Source organism: Phyllostomus discolor, chromosome 1, assembly GCF_004126475.2.
Source record: "Phyllostomus discolor isolate MPI-MPIP mPhyDis1 chromosome 1, mPhyDis1.pri.v3, whole genome shotgun sequence".
NCBI classification, from domain to species: domain Eukaryota; kingdom Metazoa; phylum Chordata; class Mammalia; order Chiroptera; family Phyllostomidae; genus Phyllostomus; species Phyllostomus discolor.
This window is the reverse complement of record NC_040903.2, coordinates 57632751-57649562: the sequence shown is the minus strand read 5'-3', so window position 1 is coordinate 57649562 and position 16812 is coordinate 57632751. Positions and strand designations below refer to the sequence as shown.

The 16812-nt window shown below is 37.7% G+C and overlaps 1 protein-coding gene and 1 pseudogene across 1 annotated transcript in view; one reads left to right on the top strand and one right to left on the bottom strand.

Annotated features, from left to right (window-relative positions):
- GPR158 (G protein-coupled receptor 158) overlaps positions 1-16812 on the top strand; it is a 366089-nt gene that overhangs the window by 205140 nt on the left and 144137 nt on the right. Inside the window, exon 4 of the mRNA XM_028506632.2 lies at positions 5952-6175. Coding sequence (XP_028362433.1) covers positions 5952-6175 — 224 coding nt within the window. The remainder of the gene's footprint in view (positions 1-5951; positions 6176-16812) is intronic.
- On the bottom strand, positions 9893-10423 carry LOC114492385 (annotated as a pseudogene).

Below are 16812 nucleotides of genomic sequence, written 5' to 3'. Positions count from 1 at the left end.
TTCCTGCACCCCACCACCCCATCCCCAATTTAGTTCATGTCCATGGGTCATACACATAAATTCTTTGGCTTCTCCATTTCTTATACTATTCTTAACCTCCCACTGTCTCTTTTGTGCCTACCTATTATGCTTCTTATTCCCTGTACCTCTCCCCCCATTCTCCCTCTCTCTCCCTCTCCCCACTGATAATCCTCCATGTGATCTCCATTTCTGTGATTCTGTTCCTGTTCTGATTGTTTGCTTAGATTTTGTTTTTGTTTTTTAGGTTCAGTTGTTGATAATTGTGAGTTTGTTATTTTTCTGTTTATATTTTTGATCATCTTCTATTTCTTAGATAAGTTCATTTAACATTTTATATATTAAGGGCTTGGTGATGATGAACTCCTTTAACTTGACCTTATCTGAGAAGCACTGTATCTCCCCTTTCATTCTAAATGATAGCTTTGCTAGATAGAGTAATCTTGGATGTAGGCCCTTGCCTTCCATAATTTGGAATATTTCTTTTCGGCCCTTTCTTGACTGTAAGGTTTCTTTTTAGAAATCAGCTGATAGTCTTAGGGGAACTCCTTTGTAGGTAATTCTCTGCTCTTCTCTTGCTGCTTTTAAGATTCTCTCCTCATCTTTAATCTTGGATAACTTAATTAGGATGTGTCTTGGTGTGTTTCTCCTTGGGTCCAATTTCTTTGGGACTCTGTGAGCCTCCTGGACTTCCTGGGAGTTTATTTCCTTTGCCATATTGAGGAAGTTTTCCTTCATTATTTGTTCAAAAAAGTTTTCGATTTCTTGCTCTTCCTCTTCTCCTTCTGGCACCACTATGATTCAGATGTTGGAATGTTTAAAGTTGTCCCACAGCTTTCTGAACCTCTCCTCATTTTTCTGAATTCTTGTTTCTTCATTCTCTTCCAGTTGGATGTTTTTTTCTTCATTTTGTTTCAAATCCTTGGTTCAAGTCCCAGTTTCCTTCCTTTCACTTTTGGTTCCCTGTATGTTTTCCTTTATTTTACTTTGTATAGCCTTCATTTCTTCCTTCATTTTGCGACTGAGCTCAATCATTTCTGTGAGCATCCTGATTACCAGTGTTTTGAACTCTGCATCAGATAGGTTGGCTATCTCCTTGTCCCTTATTTCTTTTTCTGGCATTTTGATCTGTTCTTTCATTTGGGCCATATTTCTCCCTCTTGGTGCACCTGTTGTGTTGTAAGGGGCAGGGCCTTAGGACAAGGCAACCCTCTTTTCTGCATTGTGATGCTACATGTGGGGGAGGGGTCAGAAAGAGAACAATGCCACTTTCTGGCTCTGCTCTAGCCTCACTTTCCATCACTTCCCTCACTTCCCACAAATGGACTGTCCCCTTTCAGATGCTGATTTGCAGGTGGGTGGGTTTGTATACATTCTAGGACCCTGTGGGTCGCTCTCACGGACTCTCCTGAGAGTTTCTCCCCCTGCCACAACTCCCGCAGATTTTTACATCCAGAGGTTTTGAGTCTTTAGTTTCCCACACTGAAATCCTGGGTTCTGTGGTCTGTCTTGCTTCCCAGTTGTTCTTCCCAGTTTATTGCCCCACAAATGTGGGACTGACCGGTCCACCAGCCACCACCTTGGCTGTGCATCCTCCCTGCCCCAGCTGCTTGTCTCCACCTCTCCTACTGTTCTGGATGAAAGTTTCTTTAAATCCTTGGTTGTCAGAATCCATGAAGTTTAAATTTCTGGCAGTTCTGGTTGTTTTTTGTTTTTAAATTTGTTTGTTGTCCTTCTTTTGGATGTGTGAACAAGTGAAGCATTTCTTCCTATGCCTTTCATCTTGGCCAGAACTCCTGGGCTACTTGAAGAATTATGGAGGAGACATCCTGTGTATAGTTCTAATTGTTATTTTTATTAATCAGAGCTTTTCTAGCTTTTTTCATTCATTGGAATATTTACTGAAATAATATTCTACTTTATCATGTTTATTCCTTATGATCTGACAACCTAATTTCATTCTACCATTCTTTGGAAACTACTGCCCTAAAGGTCAAGGAAGGATAAAATAATCATTAAACCTCAGAGCTTTTACTCAGTTATCATCTTTGTTCACATTCCAGAATGTTCCAGTAAATCCAAGTTGCCTTTTATGACATTATAAAAACTTCTGCCTGTCTAAAATTCTTCCTCTTTGCATTCCCTTATCAATACCTCGCTGACTCCCAGAGCTCTCTGCAGCTTCTTTCACTCATACTGATCCTTTTCATACAGTCCAGTCTTATATTATTTCTCACTTCTTATTGTATATTTCTCTTGGACAATGAGTTGGACCTCAAATTTAATTTTTCTAAAATGGAGCTTATTCTTGCCACTCCCTCCCTCCCTACCTCAACTTTTTCTTCTCACTTTCTTGTTGTTGTTGTTGTTGTTTTTATCAAGTAGTGCCTTTCTTTAGGCATCAATAGGTTCCTAGTTCCTCTTTGTAGCTTCCGTACTTGGAGTAAAAGAGAAAGCTAGGCACTGTTGTTACAGAACAGACCGAGGCCAGGGGTGGGGTGGCAGAACAATATACTATTGCCAAATGGACCTACCCTTGTGCTCTGGGGGCTCCCCACCCTGTACTAGGTTTGCCTTGCCTGCCACCAGGGAAAGACATCTCTCAATGCCAGAGACTGGTGAAAATGAAAGGGATTATTTATTTGAAGAGTTATACAAACTTAAGAGTAATGACTTAATGTCTTCATTGAGATCCCAAAGTCCTTTAGAATACTCACAATGCACAGTCCTCCTTTCCCCCTCTGCCCAGTCCAGATGATTGTATCTCAGAAAAAGAAATAGAAGTCTGTGGTTCTTCTCTGCCCAAGCCCTGTGGTCCCAAAAAGATGCTGCATGGCTGCCACACCTGGATTTAAATCCCAGCGCCAATCTTCCTCCGATGCACCATTTCCAACTCCTCCCACAATTGGCCACAGCTGCCAGCATTCCCGTATTTTTCCAGCTTTACTGGACTGCCATAGTAAGTCCAGACAGGTGTGGCCCTGTGGCGTGGAGACAATCATCTCCAAGCTCTTATGCAGGCTCTGTAACCAGGGGGAGTTGCCTCCCAGTTACACTGTGGGTGAAGTCACTCCCATCTCCCTTGGCTCAAAGCATGGCCATAGCTGTTTAACATACCTATGAAACCAGTTACAGGCTATAGATATGTTAAATGACTGTTCTAGAGGTTATCTGCAAAACTGTTGCTATTCAAAACAACTCTCAATGGCCCTGCTCCATGCGTCCCATCCCCCAGCTCAGACTTGTAGGGGTGAGGACATCCTATATATATATATATTTTTTTTTTTCTAATACTTCCTGGACACCAAGTTCTGGACCCCATTACAAGTCCTTATTTGGGGCTTCCCCCTTAGCCAAACCTTATTACATTGTGATTTACAGGGCGGGGCAAAGTGGGTTTATAGTTGTAAGTACGTAAAACAGTTTATCTTTGTATTATTTATTCATTATTATATTATTATCCATATGAAAAACTGTAAGCCTACTTTTGCCCCACCTTGTACATACATCATCTCATTTAAACCCCACTGCAATTTGTATTTCATACATTGTATACTAATGTTACAGAGCAACAAGTCGGTGGGGGGGGGGGCTGGGACAATATACTATTACCTGAAAGGAACCCCCCAGGTTCATTATGTCTGCCACCAGAGGAAAGAGATCTCTCAATGCCCAAGATTCATGAAAAGGAAAGGAAATGTTAATTTAATGCTACAGACTTAAAGTAGTGACCTAATGTCTTCATCAAAATCCCAAAGACCCTTAAAACACCCACAAACACACACAGTCCTTCCTTACCCCCTTTGCCCAGTCTGGGGTACCATATCTCAGGAAAAGAAATAAAAGTCCGTGGCTCAGGCAGTGTCTGGTTCTTCCCAGTAATCCATGCTTGGCTGGCAGGACTTCCTCGGTTCCCAGCACCATTGGCTGTGTTGCTGGGATCTCCAGCTAAAGCTGCATGGTGGGTCTTTGCTAAAGCTGCATGGTGATTCTTCTCATGGCTGCACAGGGGAGAGGGTGATCCCCTTACTCTGGCCAAAGCACATGGTTCTCCTCACTGCCACAGCCGCATGGTCCCTCTCCTTACATGGCTGCAGGAGTCTCCACTCAGCCAAAAACACATGGTTCTCTCTCCCCATGGCTGCTATGTCTGCGGTTTTAAATCCCTGCACCAATCTTCCTCTCCAGCCCCATTTCTGACTCCTCCCACACTCGGCCTCACATGCCAGAATTTATATCCTTCCAGCTTTACTGGGCTGCCATTGTGGGTCTGGGCAGGTGCGGCCCCATGTCATGGAGCCAATCATCTCCAAGCTCCCATGCAGGCGCTGTAACTAGGGGGACCTGCCCCCCAGTTACGTCTTGGTGGGGAAGTTACTTCCATTCCCCTGGCTCAGAGCTTGGCCACAGCTACTTAACATATCTGTGTAACCAGCCAAAGGCCATAGATATGTTAAATGACCATGCCAGAGGTTAGCTGCAAGGCAGTTGCTATGCAAAACAGCTCTCAATGGCCCTGCTCCAGGTGTCCCTTCCCCCAACCCACACCTATGGCAGGGTGGGGGGGAGCGGGGTGAGGACACCCTAATATTTCCTGAACACCTTGTGTTCTGGACTGCATTTCAAATCCCTATTTGGGGCCCCTCTCTTGGCTGCACCCTGTTACACTAAGAACCGAAGTGGTCAAGTGAGTTGCCTAATGCCATAGAGCTGTCTATGGATGGGAACCACATCTGCTGGACCCTGAAATCCACATACTTTTCGCTCTGCAGCAGAATGATGGCTCTTAAAAAAACAATATATCTGGAATCATCAAAGAAATATTCAATTGTTTTTGCTATTATAGTTATTAAGAAAATAAAGCAGACAAATATATTTTAGAAGAATTGTGAACCTTTAATAAGAGGGGAAAGCAATAAAGACTTTCTGTTAAATTTTGTGTTATTAAAATACTGTTAACGAGAAAAACCATTTTCCCAAATTCCTCAATCAATCAAGGTTGTATTATATACCAAACTATGTGGTTGTGTAATATACTAAACTGGGTGTATATTCAATAACATTTTTCATGTTGAAATATTGAGTTCAGAGTTGGGAAATAGGTGTTTTTGTTTGTTCATTGGTTTTACTACATGGTGTGAATTAGATGATGGTCAAAGCTATACTCAACAACTAAAGAGATCTTTACCCTGGTGCTTCAGAGCTCTGTTTGATAGCTGAGATAGAACAATCTAACATTAAAGGGAGGGGCAATAGCAGCATTTAGTTAACAGTGAGACAATGTCCTATGGGTATGCAAATTGAGAAATTACATAGTAATTTATAAGTATGGATTGTACTCAGGGCAATGGATTTACCATCATTATGCAAATGAACACTGAATAATGGTCTATTAAGTACCATTTTATCCAATTTAGACCTAATGAACTTGGTAGATGAGATTCCTGCTGAATTAAGGAGTAATCAAAGCCTCCTTTTGGATTTTTCTGTCATCTAGGTCAAGTAGTTCCAAGCAGTTGTGTATATTTGTTTGTTGCAGAAAAGATACAGCTTCCTTATCTTGCCTCTCATTAATTCCTTAAGAAATATTTATGGAATATGATTTGTGTCATAGAGGGTATCTGTTGGTGAGTGGTAGATAATGATATAAAGAACTTAGAAAACTATTTGCTGCCTTTAAGGACTTCTATTTCCATGTTTGCTAATTTCCCTCAGTTACTCTGAGTGATGCTTTTTAAAAAAAAAATCAAATGGATAAAAAGAATTTTGTTTGAGTCTAAAAGCAAAGTAACTCTCTTCTCCAGCAAGAAGGTTGACAAAAGTCTTTAATAAAAGGAAAAAGAATGAAAAGGTGAAGATGCGTTTTGACTCTGTACTCAGTCTCACCTGTCTCAGAGGTGCAATGACACTGTGGTTTTATTTGGAACTTTCAGGAAGGGGTCCGGATCACCATTTTGCAGAAAGTACAAAAGATGTGTCAGAAGAAGCCCATGTCTGCCTACCCTGCAGGGAGGGCTGCCCCTACTGTGCTGATGACAGCCCCTGCTTTGTCCAGGAGGATAAGTATTTGCGACTTGCTATCATCTCCTTCCAAGCCCTGTGTATGCTGCTCGACTTCGTTAGCATGCTGGTGGTCTACCGCTTTCGCAAAGCAAAGGTAAACCCAGGTACCCTGGTTATGATCTTCCTTTTTTTATTATAAAGTGACCTCTTCATTTTTTTTAAAGCATTTGAAGTTTTCCAAATCCTAGTGGCTTCTTTATTAAGCAGAAATCTTTATACAATAGGATAGGACTAGATTATGAAAGTTATATTTTTAGTTCTCTAGAAGAAATAGGGACTAAAATATGAAACTTTATTACAACATTTTCTTCTACAGAAGGTTTCCCTCTGTTTAGCCCAGAGCTTGAGTTCTCCATTGTCTTAAAGGACTCTCTTTTATATCATCTCTTTGGCCTCTCAAAGAACTTACTCTGCCAGTGCCCAATATATTGTTAATTTTTTTCACATCTAGAAAACTTTGTGACATTTATTATATTTCATTTTTATTTCTTCCAGCCATATTGGAATATGGTAAATAGACCAATATATTTTTGAGCAGATTATACTTTGAAGAATGAATTTATTCATGACCTTATATTAGGTCTTGCATTACTGTCCCAGAATAATAGTACTATTGCAAAGAGCTTGTATAGCTTTTGAGAGAGCCTGTCTCTTGGTTCAGTTCTGAGAAATCAAAGAGTAGTATAAGCATTTGTATGCTTCTCAGCCAGGGGTGGATGAATGCTCAAACGTTCAGGACAAAGCTTTCTGGGGAGCTGTCTGCCGTGGGTCATCTAGTTAATTCTGTGAAATCAGTGCTGGGCCAGAATTTATGGTTCTTTTGCTTTTGGAAACTCGTTTTGCTGTTGGAAAGAAAATAAAAATCTAAAGTTTCTACATTTTCTGAATTCGTATGACCCTCTGTGTTAGCAAAATTGTACAGATTGGTTTGGAGCTCATTACAGAGATCATTGAAAGTATAAATTGTTCTGGTTAGAAATTTAAAAAAAAAAAGAAAGAAAAAAGCTTTCTGTGAATGGCATCTATTACAAAGCTTTGAGTAACATTTAGAAAAAGAAACCAACAAACACTATTGAGATTCAGAGAGAATGTACCCATTATGCTAATGTTATAGACTTTAATATTTTTAAATTGTTTTTAACATGAGCATACAACACAAGTTAAAATCAGGCTTTAAGTCAGCAAGAAAATGCAAACAGGAAAATTGTTCTTAATTTAACCAATAATTATCTTTCTATTGCAACAAAATATGTGTTAAATTGTACACATAATAAAGTAGTAGGCAAGTGGAGTTGAGAAATATCTAACCACAGTTACCTAGTAAAATTAATTGTTTTTTTAAAAACCTGTCATTTCTAGAACAGGTAGAATTGAAAGGCCTATTTGATAAACCTGCTCTGAAGTCTTTCTATGTAATATAATTCATTTACAGTGTATAGCAAATAGTTCTTTATACATTTTAATTGACTTTCCTCATTAATGAGTGCTTTGCTAAATGGAGTTAGTGATATGTGATGGGTAGAATGTTACATAGGATAAAAAGAAAACTAAGATCATTCTTGCTAGATTGATATCTTAATCTATGTCCATGTTAATTAACATTCCCAAAGTTATTAACCTTGTTAATTTCTCTGTATCTTCATAGGAAATGCTACTTTTTTGGCACTATCATGAGAATAGATATTTTTACATACCATTTGCTGAAATTTCTTTAAATATAAACTAGTTGGAATACATAAATTAGACATTGTCTAGGTTAAGACAGACACCTTTGGAAGAATCAATGAGTTTTCACTGATTGTGGCAAAATATAAAGGGGGTATATTTAGAAAATTAGTCAATAAAGTCAGTAAACATAAATAAATTTGTGATTCCCTGGTTTCTATCTAGAAATATGACAAAATTTCAGAACTGGCATGGAGCAACCTGTTATTTTTAGAAAAGAAAACCCAGCCTCTGAGAGATTTTAAGTTGCCCTTGTGATATTTGTATTTAGTCTTATTCCAGGACACAGAATAAACAATTCTAGAAGATTAAACATGTAAATGATTAAATTGGGGCTAAGCGAAAATAAAGATAGGAAAATGTAGTTGAAATCAAGGGTGGGCTGTAGATGTGAAATGGATTCTGCAAGGGCAGGTGTACTGTTCTAGCCCAGTGCTAGAAAGAAGAAATTTTTTTGTTTGTTTTCTAAAAGCAGTGCAAAGAGGAGAAAAAAACAAGTTGTGCATGAGATATAAACTAACCAGTCCCTTAGGTGAAACCTGAATATTCCTAGCACTAAGTCTTAAAAGAAGTTTCTTAAATGAATTCTTATACAGAGAACACTGTTAAATGTAGCAAATCATAAATGATCCTTTCTCATCTCATCCAGAATCAGCCTGCAAAACCCATTCATCAAGTAGGACTCTAAACAGTTTCTATGCATGAAATTCATTTGCCAACCTGGATCCAGAAAAAGGGATGACTGCAAAATCTTCACATAAACTTTCTTAAATATAGTTGCTCTTAATGAGTTATCAAAAGGTACTCACTGAGTGCCACCAAATTTGAGATTATAATCCCTGTCAAGATTGGATAGCAGCTTTTCCATATTTCCATTGTGTGTGAAGCTGTGTGATAAAATAAATAATATAACGTAATATAAAAACATAGCATATATTATATGTAATATATAGTTAATATATAGTGAATGAAGCTAGAAATACAGTTGACATGTACTAATGAAGGCATCTAGTTACATACACCTGGGAGAGAAGTTCCCTCTTGCATCTGCATGGAGACATCCTGAAGGAGAGCGCAGGAACACGTGGTTAGAGGAGTCTGAGCTAGAATCTGTAGCTTGTTCCCTCTTTCTTTTATCCAGCATGTCAACTGTATTCTTTAATCCAGTTTCACCAGAATTCATGGTATATAACATCTTAGATACTTTTAGTGCTGGCCTATATTTTATTTAGGGTCCAATAGAAATGGATCATTTGGAAATTTAGGCCTCTTTTATTTATATTGGACTTTTTTGTGAATCGACAAATAAAAGCCACGGCACTGTCAAACCTTGCCACTGATCCTGTACATCTAGAAAGCATGCAAATATGCCAAAATGGTAACAGATAATTTTCTGTTCTGAAAGAAAATATTAAGTGATCGTATCAAAAGATATAAAATGATACAGAAAGTTACGTCTTTCAGTTGCACTGTTCTTCCAGGGAAGTCTGAAAGTTATGAAAACTTTAAATGACGTTTAACAAAGTCAAAACATCAAATTTGTAGCTGGCTAGTACCAACAATCATTGGTCAAAGATTATTTTAACATTTTATCATAATAAAAAACACAAACTAGATTCCATTTTATTTTGGGGTGAGACTTGTGGTATGACGCCACAAAGGGCAAGTTAAATTTCACTCTGCACAAACATTTAGGGAACTAATTACATATGTGTTGTTGTGCCTGCCCTTGGTTAAAGATGAAATCTGTCAGTAAACTGTGAATGCCTTTCAACCCAGTGAGTTCTTCTAAAACAACAGCAATTTTAAAATAGTATTTTAAAGATCTTGAACATTAAATATTTTGAAGTTGTTTTACATTTTTCACCAAATATGACAAGTAACATACTTTTCTGTTAGCTATTCCGAGAAAAGAGTATGGTTTCTCACAGCTTAAAAATGTCAAATGTTAGTACAACTCATTTTGAAATGAAATTTCAAGGAGAAAAGATTCTCTGGAAGGCGGAGTAAGGACTTGCACATCATTGCACAACCATCATGACTGGTCATTTCCAGAACTTTGTTTTTATCATCCCAAACCTAACTCTTTTTTTTCATTTCAAGTTTTTAATGAAAGCTGTATATAAGATTACATTATTCCTGAATCTTCTCAATTGTTTCTTCCTTGCATTTGCCCTTTTCCTCTCCTACTTGGCGAGATTTGGCTTTATGTTCTAGGATCTCTTTGTGGTGTTTGTCCACCTTCAGTCTGGTGATGGCCACCTTGCTGGGATGAATGCCTGCATGGACAGTTGTCCCATTAGCTTTCTCCTGCTGCACTTGTTCAGTGTAGGTGACACATTTCTTCCTGCAAACCTGGGCTACTTTGCCAATTTGCTGCCCTTTGTAATGTCCTCACACAACCCGAACTTCGTCGACCTTTCAGATGGGCATGGATGGTACATTGTACTTCTGTCTCAGCTCTTTGGAGAAAGGAGAAGACATAATCTTCCTGCGAATGTGGGAAAGTACATTGAAATGACCTTTTGTGGTACTTGCTCCAGTCAGAAGTCACAAAGGGCCTGAACTTCATTTTGACCGCTGGCACCTCTGCGATGGCTGCAAAGGGGAAGAGAGCCCAAACATAACTCCTCACTGGTTAAATAACTCCCCATTCCCTTAGCTCCTGGTGACCTCTTTTCTTCATTTTGCCTCTACAAATTTGTTTTTTCAGAGTACTTTCATATAAGTGGAATTGTACACTATTTGTCCTCTTGTATTTGGCTTATTTCACTTACTATAATGTTTTAAGTTTGTCTGTGTTTTAATATATATATCAGAACTTGATTTCTTTTAACTGTTGGATAATATTCCATTGTATGCATTTGGCACATTTTGTTTATCATTTCATCCATTGGTAGACATTTGGGTTATTCCACTGTTTTGCTATTATAAATGACACTACCATGAACATCTGAATACAAATATCTGCTTGAGTCCCTGCTTTCAATTGTAACCTAGGTGAGGGGTTGCTAAAGCATACAGTCAGTCTGTGTTTCACTTTTTGAGGACCCTCCAGGCTGTTTTCCACAGAGGCCAGACCATTTCATATTTTCACCAAAAATTCATGAGATTTTCAGTGCCTTCATATCTTATTCTTACATTTTGTTATTATATCCAAAATCTTCTTATTCAATGTCTAGTGTTAGTGACCTAAGATTTGAGAGATTAAATATTCTGCTGCTAACTATCCTTTCTCTTTAAAGTGATGGATTTTAATCATGATACCTGATATTATTTGTACAATTTTTCTTTATTTTTCTGTTTTTTTCCTTTTTATTGAATTTATTGGGGTGACACTGATTAACAAAATTACCCAGGTTTCAAGTGCACAGTTCTACAGCACATCAACTTTACACTGTGTGTGTGTTCACCACCCTATGTCAAGTCTCTGTCCATCAGCATGTATCCACCCTGTACCCTGTCCACCTCCCCCAACCTCCCTCTGTAGTTTTTTTCCATGAAATACATTTAAACATATGTATGAAAAAAGCCTCAAATGCTAAGCTTGAAAGCCACAGAAGTATAATCATGCTCTCTGAATTAACTTTCAAACGATCTTCCTTAGGATAGAAGAAATCTGATAATGTCAGCCACAGCATTGCATTTGGTGCAGGGCAGAGAGTGATCAAGGAAGTGTGGAATAAGCCTTTCCATTCCAAGCATCAACACCCTTACATCTAAAGTGTTGAGGTTTCATATATTTAGCTCTTAAAAGTTTTCCAGCCTTTAAGAGCATCCTATTTAAAATAAAGGTACTGTTTAAGTAGGATTAGCTGTCATTTTAATGATAAGTGAACTTGACTAAAATGTGATTGCCACCTCCTGTCAGTTTATTGGAGCACTATGTTATAAAAGGTTCTAAGCCAGTAAGTGGATTTATTCTGAAAGGTGATTGTTATTGGTTAAATTTAACAGCCATATATGTTAGCAAGGAAACTAATTATATACCTACCACGTAATTGCCATTCCTTTTCTGGGAGTTTCAGACTCAGGGAAATAGCGAGGAAAGAACAACTACTGATAGAGGATATGAAGGGTCTTGGGGATAAGCATGGCTCTGAAACTGTTTTGTCTAGGGTTAGCTCACTCCTCAGAGAATTACATCAAAATCTATTACATCAAAATCTAGTTTCTACAGGTGAGGAACTGCTATAGCCAGAAAAGATATAACAAATATACTCAGAACTATCCTTTCCATAATTTACTAGCCAGTTCTCAAGTATTTGGAACTTGACATAGCCTGGAATGCATTTTGACAGGTGCTTTCCCCCAAATATATGAAGGTAAATGTATTTCAAATAAAATGTAATGTGTTCAATTCTTATTAACTTTTTTATTTTCTTCTGACAAACATGTGTGGTATATGTTACTAAAAGTGCCAGAAGAAATTTGATCTTAAAAATTATGACCTCCATTTTACACACAACAAGCATCCCCAAGTGTCTTTTGTCAATAAGAAAGTATTTTATGAGCTCTTAGTACAGCTCAGTCCTCAGCTTGGATTTAGAATTTAAAATCTTTTCTTTCTCTTGTTACTTTAAAAATTATTTTGCTCATGTGTAAGTTACTCTTTGTTAAAGCTACTTTTATTAGCAGTTGGGAATGTCTACTCTTTTGGTTTTCATATCATTAAGTATAAGCTTCAGAACTAAATATTACATTTAAACAATTAAAATTAAAAGGCAAATTGGAAAAAGTACTTTGGTATAATAGTAAAGCATTAACATTCTTAATCTAAAAACAAACAGACCCTCTTAGGAATCAATATGAAATAGAAAAAAAAACAATAAAAAATAGGCAAAGAACATTTGAAATGAAATAAAAGAAATGAAATTGTATAATGTGATGTGGTATAACTTTTGATTTATGGAATCCTTATAGTCCCCAGGTAAGATGGTATTATCCTTATTTTATATTTGAATAAACCAAAATGTAGAGAATTTTAAAAGCCAATCCAATGTTACTTGGGGAAGCTATGATTAACATTTAGGTCTGTTTGACTGGATAGCTCATTATAGCTCTCAACTACTTTGCCGCACTATGTCATGGTTAAAAGGAAAAACTTATCTTAAACTCTAAAAAGTAGACCTAGCCAACCCACCCCTATTTTAATAATCTAAGTTCTAGGCCTACATGCTTTCTTCTAACTTCCTTATTCCCTTATGCTTTACTGAAACTTATATGTCCTATGCTTCATTTTTGCTAGGTATCTGCTAGCTAACTAAATAAATCAAGTGTCTATGTGGCACCATTTAATTTTTTTGTAATTTTACTGAGTTTTTTGAGGAACATTAGTTAATAAAATTACTATATAGGTTTCAGGCGTACAATGGCACCATTGTAATGGCTTTATATAGTCTTTGCTCTGCTCATTGTGTTACTACACAGTTTGGCATTTTAATGGCATCCTTTAATGACTTAACCCAAGGAGCAACTCATACATGAGGCCTGTCTGGAAAAAGTCCAACCATTGTTAATATCATGAGAATGGTTTTTATGACATTCATGTAACCTTGCAGTCAGGGAGAGTGGACTGCATGGAATATGCATGTGTAAGCAATGATAACTTCACTGTACTAGTCAGTGGAGATAGTAGATGCTGTTGAGTGAGCATGTGTACTGTGTGGCCATCACATTCAAAATGACTGAGTGAGTAGAGCAACAAACCTGCATCAAATTTTGCATGAGGCTTGAACATTCCTCTGTGGAAACTATTAGATGATTCGGAAGACTACAGCTATGGGCAACTGGTGATTGGCAGCTTTATTACAACAATGAGCCCACTCATGCACCATGTCTTATGCAGAGATTTTTTGGCAAAACATCAAATCGCCCAAGTGACTCAGCCCCACTACAGCCCAGATTTGGTGCCCTGCAACTTCTGGCTTTTCCCAAAACTAAAATCACCTTTGAAAGGGAAGAGGTGTCAGACTGTTGATGAGATTCAGGAAAATACTATGGGGCAGCTGATGGCAATAGGGAGAACTGTGTGAGGTCCCAAGGTGCCTACTTTGAAGGGGACTGGATGTCATTGTCCTATGTGCAATGTTTCTTGTATTTTGTATCTTCTTCAATAAATGCCTCTATTTTTCGTAGTACATGGCTGAATACTTTCTAGACAGACCTTGTATGTAATGGCTGAGGGGTATGTGTGTGGATGTATGTAGATGTATACAAATGTCAGGGTGGCAATAAGGGCTCATATGGGGAGAAAGAAGAGAGTGCAGAAAAATAGTTTAGCTGAAGGGTTTCTTTCTGTGTTTCTTTAAAAAAATCATTTAAATAGCCGCCTGTTGTAACTGGTGGCAGCTATACTAACTATGAGTTAACGAATAACAACTGAAGAGATGACAACATACTTGTATATGCCTTATGAGACATAAAATGCTTAATGATTACCGAAGTTCCATTCCTCTTCTGAGGCACTTACATTTACTTATGCTTATTTGAATGGTAAAGGCAGTTATTTGTCAAGTATCTGCAAAATAACTTTTTAAAAATTAATGTATATACTGAATTTCTTATTTGAAAAATATTATGAGGCCAATCTTTTTCTTCAAATTTTTCAGATCTTCATTTTTAAAACCCATTCAAATATTATGTAATCGAAAAACTTTGTGCTATCATAAATTATGCCTTTATTAACTATTTGTTCATGAATATTTAACTAGGTTAACAAAGATGATTTTGATACCAGGTTGCCCAGGAGAGGCTCACAAGCTAATGAGGGAATGAATATAAATAAATAGAAGATATATGAAAACATGTTCTTAGTGTGTTGAGTACTTGGCATGGCAGTAGGGAATAGTGATTAAGGTCATAGACTTTAAAGTTTGTCTGTCCTGGTGCCTCTTCTGGCTTCTCAAATAAGAGCTCTTAAACTTTAGGTAAATTACCAACCTCTGTTTTTCTCAGTTTCCTCCTCTGTAATGTGTCGATAATAAATCTAATCTCATAGGGCTATGGTGAAGATAAAAATGTGTGGAATCTTTATAGACTTATTATAATTAATGATCTATGAAATGTTCTTAATAAATGTTAGCTATTAGTAGGGGGTAAGTACCAATATTATAGAAGCATAAAAAGTGGCTAAGGGGTGGTCTGGGAACACTCAAAGAAGAAGTGGCACTTGAAAAGAATTTTGAAAAATGAATTTCATTGGTCAGACTGAAAGCAGGGAAGAAAATAAGCTAGGCAGAGAGGCACATATGCACAGATACTAGAGCGCACATGACACATTGAGGGTACACAAATATTTCAGTATGGGTCCAGAAAAGCCTGGCTAAGCATTTGGACTTCATTCTATAGGGAGCTGAGATAAATTGTGGAGGTGGCTAACGATGTTAGACATTTGGGTCTGGCACCAGAGAAATAGATTTGTAAGTCATCCATTCATTCAGTCAGTGTTTTGGGGTTTTTTATTTGTAAGTATACTAATTTCCCAGTCATTGTTTTTAGATGGTAAACAAAACAAGCATAGTATTTGATGCTATGGATGAAGTTTATATAATCTTGGTGTAAAGATAAGTGAGTACATAAATTAATAAATGCCAATACTAATAAGTACTATGAAGGAAAATAAAAAAGTAAAGTGAAAGTACAATAGTAATGGACTTTTTTAGGAAAACTTCTCTGTGGCAGCATCATTCAATCATTCTGAGGTCTGAAGGATAAACTGGGGTGGAGGGTTGGTTGGGAAATAGGGATGGGGGAGTATTCCAGGAAGAGCAATTCACATCTGTGAAGGTGCTAAAGTGTGAAGAAGCTTGGAGTGTTACAGGGACTAAAGGAAGCCAGCATGGGTAGCAAACAGTAGCAAAGTAGGAGAGTGAAAAGAGTAATTTTGAGAAAACAGTCAGTTGCCATTCATTCAGAGGTCCATAAACCAGAGTAGAGTTTCATTTCATTTGACATGCATTAACAATTTACTGAAGGATCTGAAGCAGGATAATAAATTATCCCATTTAGGTATTAAACTAATTTTTTTAGTGCTCTATGGAGAATTAGTAAGGGGTAACTGTAAAAGTGGGAAAAAATGATGTCTATTGAATTAGTCTGGATTAGAGGTAGTGGTGGCCATGGGGCTGGAGAGGAGTGGCTAAATCTGAGATACACTTGGAGATAGAGCTAACAGGATTTCGTGATAAATTTGATGTGAGAGGTGAGGAAGAGAGGAAAATTAAATTTGATTCTTTGAGGTTTGTAGCTTGAAGAACTAGGTAAAGGAAGATTTGTGCTATCTACTGAAATTAAGAAAGTGTGAGCCCTGGCTGGTGTGGCTCAGTGCATTGAGCACTGGCCTGTGAAGCAAAGGGTCACTGATTTGATTCCCAGTCAGGGCACATGCCTGGGTTGCAGGCCAGGTCCCCAGTGGGGAGCACATGAGAGGCAGCCACACATTGATGTTTCTCTCCCCCTCTTTCTCCCTCCCTTACCCTCTCTCTAAGAATAAATAAATAAAATCTTTAAAAGAAAAAAGTGTGAAATAATGGAAAGAGAATGGTTTTAACAGTTCTCGGGGGAAGGAAAAATTCTGCGCCCTGGCTGAGGGTAGCTCAGTTGGTTAGAACATCATCCTGATACACCAAGGTTATGGGTTTGATCCCAGTCAGGGCACATACTAGAAGCAACAATGAATGCCTAAATGAGTGGGGTGACAAATCAGTGTCTCTCTGCTGTCCACTCCCGCTTCTCTCTCTCCCTTTCTCCCTCTCTCTCTCAAATCAATTAAAAGAAAAAGAGTTTCATTCTGGACATAAGTTTAAGTAGGGTTGCCAAATTTAGTATGTAAGAAAACAGAATGCCCAATTAAATCTGAATTTTAGATAAACAATGAATAATGTTTTAGGATAAGTCTGTGGCAAATATTGCACAGTAATACTATAACATTATATGTGGTTTATATGCATTGTTTTAGCTGGCAACCCGAATGTTTAACCTACCTGTAAGAAATAGCAGTAGACA